We start from the raw sequence: 19,796 nt of genomic DNA, 5'->3' as shown, positions 1-19,796 counted from the left end.
AATGGGAATAAATGGCAAAAGTCCTTCAGCTCAGTCTTCCCTCAGTATGTCCCAGCAATTTAGAAAGTAGGAATATGAATTTGGGCTTTGCTTAGGACACACAGACTTTTGCTTGTGAAAGACATCTAATAGTATTTTCAACGAGCAATATGGTTTGACCTTGTTGATGTCATAGAAAAATGGGATTGCATCTTCTTTGGCTTCAGATTCGAGTGGGTCATAAAAGTGCCACATAGTGCATTGCTAGTATTTTCTTTCTACATGCTTTGTGTGGCCTGACCTGGAGTGGCCTCATTTAAACTTCTGCAATCTACCAATACTGCAGCTGGAGTTGGAGTTGCTGCAGGATACTTGTCGTTTCAATTCCATTCCTCCTTTGCAGCAGCGCAGGTAAACATCTCTGCTACAGGAGGAAGTGAAGTGCTTGAGTAAGGAGAGGGGAACTTGAGAGGTATGTAAAAGAGTTGCCATAACCTCAAAAAAGGTAAAGGACTGTCATACTTGAAGGGTACAGAACAGGGTAAATGAAAGCTGGGAATTTTTGTGGTTTACATGACTGAAATTTTATATTAAGGACAATGCAGTTGTCACTCTGCATGTCTACACGTAATACCTGGTGAAGATGAGTTGTGGAAAAGAATTTGTTATCCGTGATATTATTATTATTATTCAGTTTGTAGCTTTCAGTCTAAAGTTCAGCTAGGAATGCTGTACACAGACAACAGGAAAATGTCCCTGTTTTAAAGTAATGTAGGCTGACATAAAGGAGAGTTTAGAGCTCTGTGGAGAGTAAAGATGGAAAGAAACTCTACCTTTTTAATGGGGAATTAATTAGAGTGATTTGGCTAAATGGAAGAAAGGACTCCAGCTAGTACTTCCTTGATGTGTGTAAGTCTTCATGTTAAATGAGAGTTACTCTCTGGATCATAGTTTCCCAAGGGAAGCAGCTCTGTGTATGTTTTCAGTGCTGTGGAGCAGTGTGGGAGCAGTGGTGAGCTGCAGAGAACAATTGGTCTCCTTTGTACTCCATCTTCAGATGCAGCATTTCCTTTACTCTGCTGTTTGTTCTTAATGATTCGGGAACAGAAAAAAGCAGTGACCTAGAAAATATAGGAATATCATTTTGCTGTAAAATATTTACAATATTTAGCTTCAGCTAGACAAATTCTGCAGGATGTGAATTGGGAACAGCCAAGCTAGTAAACAGCATTGTCAGTTACATGTTTTAATCTGAAGCACAACAATGAGCTTGTATATTCTTGTACATATGAACAGTCTTTAAAATAGAAATAGAATTGTTAAAACAAGAAATACAGGCTCACAAAAACAGTTTGAGAATTTACTACCCAGCCATCAAATTGTCCTGCCTGTTTCATTAACAGCATAAATCAGCTAGATAAAAAAACATTGTGTGCTGTGGACAAGTATTCTGGGATTAACTAAATAATGGGGGGGCTTTGTATTTTAGGACTCGTTTTTGCACACCAATCTTGAAGACATACAAGGTGTCAATGTCAGAGTTGCAGTGAACTCAGACTACAGTATGAAAATAGGCTAATCATGCTGGATCTAGGAACTAAGAGTTCCCCTACTGGGCTGTCCAATGGAGGCCAAATACCCCTTACAGCTATTTCCACTAAGTATATATTTCTATGTATATGGGCAGCAAGCAGGATGTTGCTTCATGTTCCCATTTGGAACTCTTGAAATTCTGCTATGTGTCAGGAACCCGGAGGGCATGGGTAGAGGATGCAGGTAATTTAATTACTACTGCTGCCTGGATGCACCAGGTACTTCATTCTCATTCTTTGGTAAAAAAAAGAAAAGAAAAAAAAATAGGGTGCTAAAAGGAGCAGTTTTAGCATTTTATGTCTAAAACATATAATTGAAAGTACATGTGTAAATTAAGCATTTAAAATACAGATTCTAGGTTAAAATGCCACCTTATGAAGTGAAGATAACAGTAAAATAAAAATAATTTCTTGTCCTAATTTCTGAACAAACTCTGCAACACATGAATTAAGGATGTGCCTGGTGCAGATGGGAGATGTTAGTAACATCCTTTCTACACAGCGCACATTCATGGAAGTAGCATATGCTCTGCCACTTTTGTCTCTTGTCACTTTCAGAGTTTGAAAAGAATGTGCTGTTCCCTGGACTTGCAGTAGCAAAATGTCGTGCAAAGAATAAATGATACCTATGATATGTGTCCCACATGTTAGGATCTGACTATACCAATTAAACCTACTATCCCTTTCACCTTCTGTAAAATTTTGTGGTTTTGTATTTCATTTAATGTTTCTTAGCTGAGAGAGAGAATTTATACAACTTTCTCATTGCATGTTTTTACATGCTTCTCAGATCTTTGCATATTTGCATGAAGAGGTAAGATAAGGCCTTTGATATTCAGCAGAGACAAAAAGCTTTTATTTTTTTCTGGGTCAATCAATTTCCTTCCTTAGATCAGAGCTGGGATCTCTGAAGTATATACCAGAACTGAGCTTCCTGCAGTCGTAAAATTAGACCCATCACTGTCATCCCCCTGTAACAGCCACAAGAGGAAAAATGTGAAGAAGTGTAAATTTTTGTGGCTGTTCAACTCAGCCAATCAGTTCCAAATCTCTGGGAAAGAAATTCACAATACAACTTACAGTGTTTGTGTGACATAATTAAAAAACCTGTGCATGTTATTTTTGAATATAGCTGCTATTATATGACATGTGGTTAAACTGCTTCTTTTGGTTTGCTGGATTTGATATCACTGCATTAGACTGAGGGGGAAAATGGCATGACCCACTTCAATTTAGGATGACCGATTTCACTCATTAGGACTGTACTTTGCTTGCATTTCACTGTAAACACATACCTGGGGCTGTGCCTTCTGAAAGCAAACCAAACACTTCTAAATCAGGAAAATGGTGAGGCAGTGTTTGTGATCTATGAACAGACTATTAGGGTTTTAAAATTAAGAGGAAATATCCCTTTGATACTGGAATTCCTGTGAGAGGCTTATAGTTTTATAAAAAAACAGTAATGCTATGTAAAGTCTGGTAAATGCTTTTATTATTTTTCATTTGTGTTTCCTATAAAAGAATGAATACTTTTAGGGGTGATAGTGTTTCCCCTGTTATCCCTTAATGTAGGTTATGAGAAAAAAAAAAACTTTAAATGGCTTTTATTATACAGGAAATGTACTTGAAGTGTAGAATGCTTGGGAATGAATGCCTGCTTTACTGCTATAAATTGTTCATGATATGTCTTTTCATATATGCATCAAACATAGCACTTGCTGCAGAGATGCATGTGATTTGTCTTCTCTCCTGAGAGATGGTAATTGGCTTCAGTTTACTTAGGCTACTGCAGTACAATTTATTTTCTTAGCTTAGCCAAGCCTCATGTTGCAGTATGTTTTCTTCTATGAGGATGAAGTATTTAATTTGTAAAGTGGTGCAGAGTATGTGTTACATTACAAAGATGAAGCACATCCCTGCTCTGTGCTGTTTAGTGGAAACAGATCACAGCACTCCACAATCCCCCTTTACTTTATCTTGTCTTATTATTAAATTGTACGTGAATTAATCATGATCTTCTAGAAAACATCCATTGTAACTAGCTCAGTAATTTGAACACATGACTAATGAATTCTGCTTGCTATTTGCTTTGTCTGCTTATAATTAAGTATTTCTGTGGTTTGGAGCTTTACTTGGAAGGTGTTATTTCTCTTTTCAAAGGCTTATCTTTTTCTAGATAGCCACACATTCTTCAAAATGGCAAAAAATAGGAAATAATACAAACTTAGTTTTAGAGTAAGATTTTGTTGTTAGTCCAGTAATCTTTCCTTCTCAGATTTATGTTTTTTCCACTTTATCTACCTAGATGGAGAACTAAAGAGACGAACATAAAAATCACAACAAATAGCACTTCAAGAGAGTTAAGCTCTGAAATGTAAAAATCTTCACACAATTGTGACATTTCATGTAGCAATAATAATAATGTATTGTAAAATTCATATATTAGAGATGAACCCTCTGGGTAGGAACTTTCTTGATTTTTTAATTCCCATCATGATTTTAACTTCCAAAGGATTTTTTTTTCAATATAGTACAGTATGCGATTTATAAAGGACTAAGAAGTGCTGAGTACTCACCATTTCCTTTAATGCATTAATGAATTTCACAGTAAATACATTTGACTACTCAATATCCTAACTTCCCATAATGGTAGTCCTGCTTGTCTTTGTTGTAGCCAGTCTGCTCCTTCTTGGAGGAAATGGTTGGGGTTTTTTTCCACCACACACTGGTCTTTCCGCTTTTGTTAAAATTACCTCAGTGCTGAATTATCTTCAGTTAATTCTGCAAGCTTGTTACTCTTTTATGACTGTGCACATGTTAGTACTGCTGCATTAGCTCATGTGAGGCACTGGGACTTCTGAGAACACTTGCTTGGGAACAGCATTAAGCTGTGCTGCCCTATGAATTAATTTGTAATGTACTGAACAGGAATATGTCTCCTTTCTGGGCATCCATGTGGAAATTTTTTCATCTGAAAGGAAAAGTACCAAGTAATGAACTTACAGTAGGAGAGTGACTTAGCTCTACTGTCAGCATTACTAATGCTCTCTATTTGGCAATACATGACAAATAAGAAGTTTAATACAGAGTGGAAGGCATTTTGTCTGTGGTTGGATATGTTGAAAATTCACCTGGACATGGATCACTATAGTTATTCAGTGAGGATTTTAGGAGCTAATAAATAAGGTATCCTTCTTGGCTGACAGGAAACAAAGGCAGACTAACAGTGGGGAAGGACTACAAGCACAAAAACTCTGCTTGCCTTGAATAGCCATCACTACTCGCTTACCTAGTAACATGTAGAGAGTTCTTTCAAGTGGCATTTCTGTTTAAATCCATTGGAAGCATAGGAGAGGAGTAATGTGAGATTTAAATTATACAAATTCAACTGCTTTCTGTGTAGAAAGGAATAGGTAGGAGAGAAGAAGTTGTTCATAGAAGCAGCAACGGATAATTAAGAAGACATACAAGCCCTCAAAGCAGTGAGCCTATTCCCAGTCCGGGTTAAAGGAAGACCCTCAGCCATTCCTGCTAGTCCACACCAAAAGCATTGCCAGTGTTTTTGCACCTACAGTGCTTGATAATGAAGATGGATACAATAATATTACTTTTACAGAATACTGTAAGAGACTCCAAGTTCCTGAAAATGAATGATGAACTCTCATTCCTCATCAGGACACTTGACTACCTGTTCACAGAGCAAAAGTTCTGCAGACTTTAAGTGCTAGTTTGAACAGGTAATATGAAAAGATAAGAGTAAAATGAAATTGTTAGATGTGAAGTCAGGAACCAAAGAAGCAGAAGAGCTCCAAAAGTCGCTGGAAGTAAAAGGAATCATTTATAAGGTTAGATGAGTTAGTCAGAGGAGCAGTGGAATAAATAATGTATGTAACTTTGACTTCAAGTACATATTGACACTAACACAAGTTAGAGGATTCTCTCATTTAGGCCTCCAGGCCAAGTGCTTTTAAGATGCCCAGACAACTACAGAAGGTCATGTCTTGAGCTGTAACCCTGTATTTGAAGAGGGCCAGAGACCAGCTCCAGGATGTAAGGGTATGAGCAGGCTGGACAATTCTGCATGTTCTTACTAAGGCATTTTTCTGGTATCGGGAAAGCCATTCATATAAACACACACCTGGATAAATACACCATGTGATGAGTGAGCAACTGGCTCATGGGTTGGGTGCAAAGGGTTGTAATGAATGGGATGACATAAGGTTGGCGACCTGTCACTAGTGGGGTTCCACATGGCTCCATCTTAGGCCCTGTTCTCTTCAACATTTCCTAAATGACTTGGATACAGGACTGGAAGGGTTACTAAGCAAGTTCACAGATGATAAAAATCTGGTAGGAGCTCTTCACTCCCTTGAAGGCAGGAAGGCCCTGCAGAGAGACCTTAACAAATTAGAGGGCTGGGAAGTCACCAACCGTAGTGAAATCACCAACCATAGTTCAACAAGGAAAAAAGTGCTGGGTTCTGCACCTGGGATTGGGCAACCCTGGATATACAGACAGACTGGGGAATGAGGTGCTGAAGAGCAGTGCCACAGGGAGGGACTTGGGGGTCCTGGTCAATGCCAAGTTGAATATGAGTCAGCAGTGCCCTGGCAGCCAGGGGGGCATCAGACACTGCATTGCCAGTTGGGCAAGCGAGAGGATTGTCCTGCTCTGCTCTGCACTGGTGCGGCCTCCCCTTAAATATTATGTGCAGTTTTGGTTGCTGCAATATAAGAAAGATATGAAGCTACTGGAAAGTGTCCAATGGGGGACAATGTAGATGGTGAAGGGCCTCGAGGAGAAGCCATATGAGGCATGGCTGAAGGCATTCGGTTTAGCCTGGAGGAGACTGGGGGGATACCTCATTGCAGTTACAGCATCTTTTTGAGGGGAAGAGGAGGGACACTGACCTCTTCTCTGTGGTGACCAGTGACAGGACCCGAGGGAATGGCGGGAAGTTATGTCAGGGGAAGTTTAGTTTGGATATTAGCAAAAGGCTCTTCACACAGAGGGTGTTTGGGCTGGAATAGGCTCCCTAGGGAAGTGGTCACAGCACCAAACCTGACAGAGTTCAGGCTCTTGGGCAGGAGGTGGGCTCAGTGATCCTTGTGGGTCCCTTTCATCTCAGCATTTTCCGTGATTCTGTGAAGTATGGCTTCCTTATTGCGTGCTAGTCCAACTCAGAGACAGCTGCAGCAACTGCTAATAGTCTTTGTATTAGAGATTTTAAAAGACAATAGTGTTACAATGTTCAATCAGTTATTTAATGGTTACATAAGCAATTTAATATTTAGCCAAAATATGGGTAATATGGCATAATACCCACAGACTAAGAAACAATAAAAACATGCCAGCGAGAAAACTCCAGGAATATTCTACTCACTGTTAATTTTGAAATATAATAATATATTTTAAATTCAATAAGATAATAACGTGGTGTTTGAATGTCCTAAATCATTCTGCCCTTGAACAACTTGATGACATCCATAACAAGTCAAACCGTCTTACCATGTAACATCCAGATGTCTTGGTTATGAACACTACTTGACACAGGTGAGTTTCAGTGTTGTCCCTTTCTTGTGAGATAATGTGAGATGGTATTTATTAATTTTGAGACCTACTGCAATGAAAAGAATTAATGAACAACTAAAACCAACTTTTATCTGTTTGTAATGAGACCTTTGGTGGAATGTTATATGGGAAAAAACAAAAAAGCTTTGTTGGAGAGTTTGTTTGCATATTTAAGACTCATAAAATGTGGGCAGGTTTGGTAGCAGTACATAAAGAGCCCTTCTTTATGGCTGAGAAGGGCTCTGGAGGGCTGAGAGGACATTCTGGGCAGAAGTGTGTAGGTACCCTGTTTTATTCCCAGACAATATGCTGATAACAAAGAAGTAGAAATAAATGGAGTGTGATCAGAGTTCTCAGAATTTTTTTTTATAGTTATTTTACATAAGAGTTAAAATGTGAAGAATTAGGTGTTTAGCTCTAGGGAAAAAGAAAGCAATTTTTATTTGCACTGAAGTCAGTTTTTATCTTGCTTTAACCAACAGAAGGTCACAGACAAAGCAAACTAAACACAATTGAAAAAAAGGAAATCTTTATTTTTTTTGGCTCATATGTAATATTGTTTGCGTTGTTTATGATAATAACAATTTCCTGCATGCATTTCACCAACACATTACAAGTCAAAAGCATTTGTAAAAGAAAGATTCTACATTTAATGTTATCTTGTGTATGAAACACAAAATGTCCTGATGTCCTTGATTATACAAATGTGCCATTTTTTTCTTGGGAAATATTTCATTTGTACAAGCCTAGTGCACTGTGATTCAAAAAAGAATAAGAGTAGACTATGTAAACAGACACTGCAAGATAGCAAGGATTTTACGAACTATGAGACTATCTTGGAACTTCTGATGCAAACAGTGCTAGAAATTCGCACATTCCCCTAATGCTTTCCTTGCTATGTCCTGTAACTATTTGGAAACAAGCTGGGTTCCAGATTTACACAATTTACTTCACATTGGAATATACGCAAATATAATATTAAAACAAGATAGTCTACAAATACTCACTTCTTTTCTCATAGTGTGATGATGCCGGTTTGGAATTACTGTGGTTAGAAAATAAGCCAAATGAATGAGGAAAGAAATGTAAGAAACAGTGATCTAAACTTGAAGACACTTTTCTTATATACAGAACTGTTGCCAAATGGTATTTCTTTACATTATTTATATATGCTAACCATATTGTCAACAAGTTTAACAGTTTGCAATATGGCCTGTACAGTCTGATTCTACACCATATAGCAGCCACTTCAAATTTAAAATGCAAAACTAAAAAAGCTCATAAATAGCTGCAAACTATTGCTTAATGATTTGAAAGAATGAGGTCTGGTTGGACAACTTGATTCACTTCATCACTGACACATGGCTTTCTACAGTGGAGACTGTAGACAGTGGAAGGAGCAAGGTACAGCAGCAAAAGCATTGACATGCATCAGTGATACTCTCTCAACTATCTATGACACAGAATACAACAGGTCCTGTTGAGCTCTTGCAAATTAACCATACTGTGGTACATATCTGATCCAATTCAATGCAGCAAAGACATTTAATTCTATGCTCAAATATGTACAACAGTATACTGTTAATATTTACATGGAAAAGGGTATTTTATGGATTCACTGGATGATGGAGATAATGAGAGAAGACAGTAACCAAAGAATAGTCCAGGATAAAAATATGAGCTGTTAAAAAAACCAAAAACCCACAAATAAAAAAACCCAAACAACCAACCAAAAAAACCCAAAAGCCAAAAACCAAATCAAAACCAACCAAAAAAACCAAACCCCAAAAACCAAAAAAAAACCCACCAAAAAACCGAGAACAAAACAAAAACAAGACTAAACCAACCAAACAAAAACCCTAAACCAAACAAAAACCAACCAAACAAATCCCCCAAAACTAAATCAAATCAAAAACCAAACCAACAAACAACCCCCCCAAGCAAACAAATAAAAAAACCACAAAGAACTCCCAGATATATAGATATATTTTGGTGAAGCTGTTTTTCCAGTGCAGAAACTGCACAGTATTTTTTGAGCTGTAAATATTTTAACATAAACAAGAACTTTTTCATGTTTAACGATTCACAAAAATAAGTCATAGCAGATTCCTGTAAATTAGAGGAGACTCTCCAGGCACATTAATCTGGATGCAGCCATACAAGTAGTTAGAATACCACAAATTTAAGAGCAACCCTGAAACATGAAAGTTCTTAAAATCTTCAGCTTTGTGCAACGTCATATTTTTATTTACGCATGATTGAAAAGTGCAGCATGTCTATGCAAATCACTTCTATCTGTATTTATAGAGAATCTGAGAGTAGAACTCCTGGTCCTCATACCTCTTTCCCCAACAAAAAAACCTATTACAAAAATAGTCACATATAATAGTAAACAACCTGTGAATTAAAAAATGATAAATACACTAATACCATTTTTGTAAAAATATGACAAATGTGGCAGTTGCATTACAAACAGTGAAGAGAATTACTGTTCTACATGTTGTGGAACATAAAGAATCCTTTTGCACTCATTTCATGCTCCGTCTTCTCTATGGAGCCGCCTTTTCTCTTATTCTTAGCAGTGTCAGCTGTAGTGAAAACAGTAACCTCTTGTCAAGTGTCTTAACCCTGTAACAGAGTTGCAGTCTGATGATGGAGGTTCACTGTTTTGTTATAGGCACTGACCTTAAGTATATATATCATGTATATATATGCACACACGCGCGCGCACACACACACACACACATATATACGTGTAAAAACTGTCAGTTTGGCATAAATCTCCTGCAGGAGTCCAGTTGATGCTTCATTCTCAAAGACTGTAAACAAGTTGTCCCATTAACAAAACTCTTAGATCGTTATTTTTTATTTTCCCTGATGTCTTTACCTTTGTAGTTCTTTTCTGCTTTATCTTTTTCATATTTTTCTTTGTCTGGCTTTGTTACACTGTCATAAGAGGGTGGGGAAGTTGTAGAAGAACTCTCATCCGTTTTTTCTGGAGTGGAGTTCCCTTTTAGTTTATCAATAATTATCTCATTTATAACGTGTCCATCTCCTTCTTTATTTTTATTTCTATTATATATACTAGATACCTGTTTAATTTTTACCCTTAAAAGGTGGTGTCTGTAAGCACGCTGAATGATGACAGCAGACACCTCCTCCTGTTTCCTTTTCAATGTGGTCGTGATTGGTTCATAGGAGACTTTAGAAGGATTGGCTGCCATAAACCGATCTTCCATCTGTATTCTGAGGGCATCCATCTCCCCACTTTCCCCCAAAACACGCTTTGTGAAGGCAAACAGGATGTCCAGGCAGTGAATTCTGTCACCGCTCACCATGGGCAGATCCATTGCAATAAGCTGGACTTTGTTTGGTTTTGCTATGAGAAGAGGTGGATCTAATGAAGCTGCAAAATCTGATAATTTACTATATTCTATGAATTGTGTTGCATCAGGATCAAACTTCTCCCAGACTTCATAGAACATCTCAAAATCATCCTCACTCAAGGGTTCAGCGCTTTCTTCAGTAGCAACACTGAAGTTCTCCAAAATCACAGCAATGTACATGTTCACCACTACCAGAAAGGATATGATAATGTAGCTGACAAAGAAGAAAATCCCCACAGAAGGGTTGCCACAGTCACCTTTCACAGAGCTCCCCGGATGATCTTTATGGGGGTCACAGTCTGGCTCCCCACTGTTAAGAATTGGGGCGAGCAAACCATCCCAGCCAGCGGATGTGGTGATCTGAAACAGGCAGATCATGCTGTTGCCAAATGTTTCAAAGTTGAACATGTCATCAATCCCAACTTCCCTCTTGACGTAGGCAAAGTTGGACATGCCAAATATCGCGTAGATGAACATGACCAGGAAGAGCAGCAGCCCAATGTTGAACAAAGCAGGAAGAGACATCATCAAAGCAAAGAGCAGAGTGCGAATTCCCTTAGCGCCTTTAATGAGGCGCAGGATTCGACCGATTCTGGCAAGTCGGATGACTCTGAACAGTGTGGGGGATACGAAGTACTTCTCAATCATCTCGGCTAAGAACATACCTAGAGAAAAAAAGCGAATAATTAAACTACAATTTTAAAATAATTCATTATCTATAGAGAGGTTTATTTATTGCTATCTCATAAAACAGTCACTATAGGGATTCTGTGTTACAGCAAAAAAATTGTAAAAGTTATTACATTTCATTGAAAGCTGTTATTAAGGTGAAAGCATCTTCCTTATATTGAAATGTTATCCTAGAGAGGGTAAATAAGTAAAATAAAGACTGGTTGTGGCAGGTATGCAGTGCCTGTCTAAGCCTTCATTAGTTATTGAAACAGCTGGGAAAGGGAAGTTTATGCCTTAGATATAGTTAATGATTGAAGCTGAGCCTATAAGCACTGTCTTGTATGAAGGACAGTATTGGCTTAATTTCTGCAAATCAGGGATTTTTTTAAACAGATCTATATTTTGTCAGGACAATCTGTCTCAGATATGTCACTCATTTGCATCTTGGACAGTCATTAGCTTTTAACTGACAAATCTTAGTTAGCAAAAGTTAAAAAAATCTCACCCGTTTCACATTGTTTTCAGTTTTAATACTGAAAGTAAATCTGTGGCTAGTTTGCATATACAACTAAACAGTCCTCTTTATATTTGTGCACACCAATCTAATGTGCCAAATGGTTCCTTTACGTCTTTTGATGTGGAAAATGACATTTATTCTAATGGGAAAGATAAAAATCTTATATGCAACAGTGCATATATTGTATGCTAGATAGAATGAAGATCTGAATCAACATGTAAGTCATCTAGTAAAAAAAAAATTCCACATTCAGTATCAACATACTTGAAAAATATAATGTTCCCTATTCCTCCCACTAGTTCTTTCTTGAAAGGAAATTGCTCTTACCTACTATGGAGAGAATGACAACCACAAAATCAAAAATATTCCAGCCTACAGTGAAGTAGTAATGGCGAAGTGAAATTAATTTCAGGACAAATTCTCCAGTGAAAAGGACAATAAACACCAGGTTAATCCGGGATAAAATGGTTTCCATTTCTTTACTCTGATCATCTGTTTCTACCATCATTGTGACCATGTTAAGGCAGATGAGTATCATGATGCCGATGTCAAATACTTGTTTGGTTACAAAATCAAAGATCATGCCTTGGAATTTGTTCTGCAAACACAAAGATGGAAAACCATTTATACACTGAAAATAATTGTCTTTTAAAATGCCAAATGAGAAAACAACTCCTTCAAGATTTAGGAGTGCAGGAAACCCATTTACAGTACAGGCATTATTATAAGCCAAATCCATGCTGGTTTATATCTCATCCTTTTAGAGTGAATCAAGAAGCTCACTACTGTTGGCTGAAGAGACAAGAAGGGAAACAGTGCAACAAGAAGTGTAATAACAATGATAATTAATATTATTGGGGTAAAATAGGTGGTGTAAATTGAGAGCCAGCAAGAGTACCAACTGAATAGAAGCTCATTTTTTAATCTTTATTCTCAGATGGTTTTAGAATGCTAACCCTCTTTCTTCCTTTAACTGTGCTTGGTGAGATCACTGGACTGCTGAAGTTGCTTGTCTCAAACAAATCATGACTGTAATATCCTAGTTTTTCTTTAGTACTTAGCTCAATGTTTTTTGCCATATGTCTCTCCTCAGAAAGTCTATTTTTAACCACTTGGTGCATAAGGTGCAACAAGTATTTTATTTTTTCGAACACTGTAGGAGTTCAGTAAATAACAAGAGTAGTGCCTTATCTTAGAGACAAATTTATCCTAGTCTATGCTTTACTCCCTAGGGAATTATTTTATTCTGTAAGATTTTCTACAGCTGTCCTTCCCATTAGGTCACCGGTGCCCCTTTCTGTCTTCAGCAGCAAGGGCCAGTGCATCCCCATTTCCTACAAATTCTCTGTGAGGAGAAAAAACAGAAAAATAAGTTTATCCCTGGTAACATGAACCAATAAATGATCCAATCAGTTGTGGTTTTCCAGGACTTAGGGAATTTTGAAATTTATCGTATTAACATTATTAAATTATACTGTTCATACTTCAGTGTATATGTTTTTAAACAAAATATGAATGATCTAATCTCATGGATTAAAAAAGGGGCAAATTCTACCTTTAGAAGGAAATAAATGAAAAAAAAAATATTTTCTTTCTAGACCTATAACTTCATCTTGTGTTTAAGATCATATGCCTAAATCCATATTTAATATTAAGGGTGTAAAAATCAAATCACTCTTACCACTGGCCTTGGTATAGGTTTCTGTGGCTTTTTGGAACCCAGCTTTTTCATTGCATTGTAATATTTCTTCTGTTCTTCTGTCATAAATATATCCTGACCTCCAAAGTAAAGAAATAACATCAAAATTAATTAGTATCATGTCCACACAAAGAACATTTAACTACAGAAAGTCTTTCTGTAATAGAATATTACAATTATATTTTATTTATATTAATAAGAAGGGTTTTTTTTTCAGGTATACATAGTGCAGATGCTCATATACATTCCTAACACACAGAAAAACCCCATTACTGGTGCCTTGTCAGCTTGACAGCTGAATTTTTGCAGTGTCTTCATGCTCACTTCTGCTGAAATAGCTAAAACGGTTCTTGCTGTACTGATGCTGCTCAGTAACTTGCTGATTAGGATATGTTTAGTGAATAGGAGTGTGACTAGTGCCTTACATGTCCTATACTCTGTATGGATATAGGATTACAGCTAGATAGGTCTAAAAGAGGCATAACTTTGAGGAACAAGTTTTGTTAAGGGACTGTTTTAGTATCTCATCTGTGGGTTTTAACAACAGAAAACCTCCACCTTTGATATAAAATTAAGAAAACTCATGCCATAGTAAGTTAAAACACCACTGGAACCCTGACTAACTCAAATCAGCCTTTGTCTGCAGATCCAAATGCTGCCAGTTAGATGTGCAACGGGCTGACTGACTTGGAGTATAAGTAAATTGTACTTATTGATGAATCTGCACTAAGTCAGATGGAAGCACAATGTCAAAGTGACTGTCTGCTAAGTTGGATATTGCAGCCTGAAGCATCACAAAATTGATAGTAACCCCAGACATGTTTATGACTCTTTTAGGAAGCTAGAAAATATTTTCACAAGGAAAACTGTCTGTAGTTCACAATTTTCTTCTGCCCCAGATTCTGTCTGGTATTGCTGTTTTTCACTTGATGATTGGAAAAATACAAATCACATGAAACTGCTTTTTTTCACAGCACACAAAAATTTAGAATGACCCTGGCATTTGAAAACTAAGAATTGTGAGGCTTTAAAATATTTTAAATGTGATTATTTGTATTTTTAAATACAAAGTTCTTTAAAACTGAACTGTATGCATTATCAATACAACTATTTTAAACATACTTGTATGTCAAATGCATACAGAGGAAAACCACCATTCCCTGTATACCTTTGCTCTACTAATAATAAGAAATTATACATTGTATTTGTGTCTAACGAATTAATCTAATTTCTCATAAAAGTGTTAAATAAACCCTTATACACCTATTTTTACTTTTATCTATAAGCCTATTTAAATGAGGACTTAACTTACTGTGTAATCAGTTTGCAGATCCACTATTTGTTGTATGAACACAGTGCCATATTGTGTCTTCATTAAGTGTCAAGAGTTTGCATGATTAATTAATATTAATTTCCTTTATCTTAATTCTTTAGAGTCAAATGAAAAATAAATTATTTAATGCCAGATAGTATTGCATCTAATCAAACCAATAAAGCACATTCACTTTTTGCATCTTCATTTTAACTGTTTACACAATTTGCAAATTATTATCAATCAACTTTTCCCTTGTCAAAATGCTAAAAATGCAAAGTTCAAACTCACATCCACATATTTTAGCACAGATAATTATTAAAAGACACTTTATTTAAAGTCTTGAAATGACTTCTGATTTTTATTAGCTTTACAGAAGTAACTTACTAATTCATTATAGCTAGTAATTCATATCAATATGGAAATATTTTAAATACTTATCTTCTTTTTTTGTTGGTTGAAGTTGTCTATAATAACACCAATGAAAAGGTTCAAGGTAAAAAATGATCCAAATATGATAAAGATGACAAAATAGAGATACATATACAAGTTGTCCTCATACTTAGGCTGATCTTTTACCTACAAAATATTAAAAAATGTATTACCCATGAGAATGCTGGATGAAAAAAACAATGTGTACAATTTAAAATTAAGTGTATGTCATCTCAGACAGAAAAGCTATGAATGGCACTAATTTATTAAAAAGATCCAACATGTCCATTCCAATCAATATTTGGAGAACTGGAAGCTGACAGAATTATTGCTCATATGGTATTTTTATGTAAATGTGCCCACAGATATGTTTTTGTATTTACATATATAAAAAGTTCTTCATATAGAAGAAAGAAGCAATGTCAGATTGAGAGCAGTCACTAATACTTAAAATTTTAACAGCAGAAATCTAAATATTTTATAATGTGTTCAGTATATTATCATGCCACAGAATTAATAAATTTTACTATTGCCTAAATCTCCCTGGAACTCTTTTGGTCTTGCATGAGTGTTCTTCCATCCAGCTAGGAACAGATGCTTTCAATAAATTTCTAGTGAATATATGTTTTGCAAAATCTATTAAATTGAGGCTAGTTTCAAAGGAAGACTTTTGTCATTGTCTCAGTTTTTCTGGATTCCACATCCCAGCATCTGCACCTCTACATCACAACGAGCTAGAGTGTAGAAATGCTAGCGTTAATGAAACAGTGTATTTTACTCTAGAAGATAATATCATTAACGTGACTATTTGTATAAGTTGAACATGGTTTCAGTTTTGTAGCCAAGATAAAATTCTAATTCCCAGAAAGTTTAACAGATGATCTTCAACCATAAAATTTAATTGCACTTAAATATCTGAATAACATAGGTGCTCAACCTAAGGAAACAGTGAAATTCACAGTTACAAATTATAAAACCAGATGAATGCATTCCATATTTAATAACTGCATTATACCATTATAAATTAATTCATACTCATGGTTACCAAAAGAATTGATTAAAAAATTCTTCTTTGTTCTATTACATTAACATTAGCCTTTCCAGAAAAAAAAAATCTGGTTAAGTTAATTCAGCTTTTTTGACTAAACAGAAGGAAGTGGGATTAATTCTTTCCAGTAAAAATTCTGAGATTCAAAAAAATATGTATTGGTGCTGGTTATAATTCTTTGTTGTGTGTGCAGCTGTTCTATTGTGTATGTAGCTGTTTAAATTCTATACTCTTTATCAGAAAATAATCAACAAATGACCTTTGAAAGTTTTATGCTTACATCTCGTGAATCAACAGCAGCATACATAATATCCATCCATCCTTTGAAAGTAGCCTAGAAATAAAACACAGTTGTTTATCTTCCCCATAAAAATTCATAATCTGTACAATAAGTAGGTAATTTATTTATCTGGACCTCAACATTTAATAAAATCACTCCTAAATTTTTAAACCACACCTAGCAACACAAGCATCATAAAATATTTCTCATAGTAATACTAGTCCTTTTGAGAATTAATTTTTTTAGATATTCAAATACTAAAAACCAGGCTCTGAAGGTCTCAGTAAGTCCCCAGTGTGCTTGGAAGAGCAGATGATTACTTTGCAGATGAAGAATGATAGATTTAGACAGACATTAGTGCTACTAGAATCAGTCGTAGCCACAGCCATTTTGTTAAGTTTACACCATGAATTGATGGAATCAGTAATATAACTTCTGGACAGAAACCAATATGCACCTGAATGTTTTTCTGTGTCTAAACTGACCTGATATTATTAGAAATGTTTTAATCCCACACAGCTAAAAGGAATAGAGTGTTCAAAGTAAAAATACACGTTGTTTTTTGAGAGATTAGTTTTACAGAAGACCATAAAGTGAACTGTGAAAGAGCTGTAACTAACATCTATAAAAATTTGGCTGAATTCCTATAGAGACGTTATCTATGTGAAGAGTAAAAAAGATCTGCTATCATTGCTCTAAGAAGGTGATTTTCATGGATGCAGGGTGGCCATTTTCTAAGGAACACCAAAGTTGATGTGACATGGTGAAGAAAGCATGAGTGCACAACCAACCATTAGCTAGGGTTTCCAAGCTTATTCACAACAAAGGAAAAAGAGCTAAAAAGCCTGCAAAATGAACAAAGAGCACCACTCCTGAGGAGATTCAGGAGAACCATGCCAAGGAGTATATTTCTATCTGTGCTTGCCAGAAGTAGCCTTGGTACTTTGGTACAGCTGCTAGTTTTCACAGCAGAAAACTTGCACTCTGGAAGTGTTCATATCCTCCTGAATCTTGCAGTGCAATACCAATTTACTAAGAAGGTGTGCTTCAAGCCAGGCTTCACAGATCATTCTGGCTCAGTTGGCAATTGCCAGCCATTTGGTACACTTTGCATAGGAAGATTTGAAAAGGAGCAGAGTTAGATAAGAGCAATAAATACAGGAGAAGAGTGGAGGGAAAATGTTAATAGAGGCAATCAGATGAAGAGATGACACAATACATGCTCAAAGATCCCTTAATCTCTCTGGGGAAAGTAAAGGTTAGAAGAGAATACTTCAAGAAGGAAAAATATGAAAATTCAGGGGAAAAAAAAAGAGAAGAAGAATAAAAGATTCACAGTAGTGATGTAGTCATTAAAGACCAAGACTGTCTGGATGTGTGACATAGATGACATTCATATACAGCTTCAAGAGAAGCAGTTTTCCTTACACATCTTCAGAGGCAATGGCAGCAATGAGATCTGAAGTCAGAAAAGCAGTCATCATTTAGTACTACTACTAAGCACATAAGACTTACATTGCCTTTAAAAGCAAAACTTTTTAAGCCAGGTAGTTAATTCTGGAATCAAGGTCGGCTAGAGATACTGACCTGCTCTGAGATAGAAGGGAAAAGCATGTAATTCTTAGATAAGTTCGAATATCAGAGCTGTAAAAATCTCATCACATTTCTGTCATCTTTTCATTCAGTGAAGCTGTATGTTGAGTTCTAGACAAGTGATTCTACAGAGTTCAATCATCTAAATGTAATTGCATGCTTTCTTGCTTGTGTTTTGAATCAAATGCCTGCTATCAGAAGCTCCATTCTAAGCAAGGAACCTGTAAAGATCTAAGGTCTTTATTTCTCTGACATAAATAAAATATGCTCAGAACCTAGAAGAAAGGCATTTCTGTACACAGTGCATAGGATAAGGAAGTGAAGGAGAAATACAATTCACAGATTTTGTATAAGTAGCAGTAACTAATGGAATCAACATGCTATGCAATACAATAACACGTAATACTTCACAAGGATAAAATTATAAGTAACATAATACTTATTTAGTATACTATAATGACTCTTTAATAAGCATTAAGTAATATGATAGCTCTATACTGTGCACCACTAAAGAGATTATTTTACCTTTTTCACCGACTATTTTCATAATATTAAAATCATCATGAGACTATTCCCTAGACCTGGAATGGAAAATTGCTCTACCATCATTAACAAAAAAAATTACAAGAAACAATGTAATAGAGTTGTGTGAGCTTTACATTATTGCTATGAAGAAATTATTCCACTACTTAACAGCCTTAACTTGCTCATTTTTTCTAGCTTTTTTTAAAAAGAGCAAAACCAAAATATATACATTTACTTACTACTTGAAGCAGAGCAAGATATCCAGCTCCTACATTATCAAAGTTTACTTTCACATTCTTCCATCGGGCACTTTGATTGCTTTTTATGAGTTCCACACACTGAGTGTAATTGTTGACATCACTGATATCAAACATCTCACCAGTTGTGGTGTTGACACAGTGATAGAATTTTCCAGCAAACAGATTTACTCCCATGATGCTGAAGATTAGCCAGAATATAAGACATACCAGCAATACATTCATGATAGATGGGATTGCTCCTACAAGGGCATTTACAACCACCTAGTGTACAAATTAGACAAAATAGCCATTTAGCTTACGAAGACAAAATGAAAAGTACTTTAAAATACTTTAAAAATGTCAGAACTATTATTATGGGATGGACAGTTAAAATATTACTTTAAAATTTATGGGGGAAATTTTAATTAAGGTTTAATAAAATGCTAATGAGATTGCAAAAAGCAAGAAATAAAATGAGATGGAAACGAAGACAATGCAAAAGTCTGAAAAAAAATCAAAAAGCAAAATAAAACCTGTTAGTAGCAAGATGGATTCTTAGAATTTGTGTGCTCTAGAGAAAAAGAGAGAAATAAATGTTAAATTCCAGCAATATAAATTAAAATCTATAAATAGAAAATAAACCAGAAAAAGCTCAAAGAATGATGATGTGGAAGACTGAATTCAAATGTCTGCATGTAAAACTATTATTACTAATGATTTTATTCTTAGAAACATTACATATATATTGGCATTAGTGTATTTTAGTATCCACACAGAACTCAACATAGTTAAAGATATCTTATTTAGTCTTTATTAACAGCATCTGCACTATGTCTTGGTTTTAAATTGCCTGGGTCACTATATCACTTATCCTTCATTTTCTTTTCAATTGGCTGCATTTAATTCACTTGAGCTATTGTGTATGGGCAAGTGGCAGTAAAAGACCAGGTG

At 35.8% G+C, this 19,796-nt stretch overlaps 1 protein-coding gene across 2 annotated transcripts in view; it reads right to left on the bottom strand.

Moving 5' to 3' along the window:
* Positions 1-7,645: 7,645 nt before the first annotated feature.
* LOC146434704 (sodium channel protein type 2 subunit alpha-like) overlaps positions 7,646-19,796 on the bottom strand; it is a 72,810-nt gene continuing 60,659 nt past the window's right edge. For both annotated transcript variants that reach the window (XM_085066576.1, XM_085066574.1), the window contains 6 exons: positions 18,846-19,127; positions 16,489-16,542; positions 15,170-15,307; positions 13,399-13,503; positions 12,045-12,315; positions 7,646-11,193 (listed from right to left, as the gene is read on the bottom strand). In XM_085066576.1, coding sequence (XP_084922702.1) covers positions 10,001-11,193; positions 12,045-12,315; positions 13,399-13,503; positions 15,170-15,307; positions 16,489-16,542; positions 18,846-19,127 — 2,043 coding nt within the window. In that variant the 3' untranslated portion in view covers positions 7,646-10,000. The remainder of the gene's footprint in view (positions 11,194-12,044; positions 12,316-13,398; positions 13,504-15,169; positions 15,308-16,488; positions 16,543-18,845; positions 19,128-19,796) is intronic.

This window comes from Lichenostomus cassidix, chromosome 7, assembly GCF_008360975.1.
Source record: "Lichenostomus cassidix isolate B80296 chromosome 7, HeHo_3.0, whole genome shotgun sequence".
Classification (NCBI taxonomy): Eukaryota; Metazoa; Chordata; class Aves; order Passeriformes; family Meliphagidae; genus Lichenostomus; species Lichenostomus cassidix.
The sequence above is the reverse complement of the archived record's forward strand: the minus strand, read 5'-3'. Positions and strand labels throughout refer to the sequence as shown.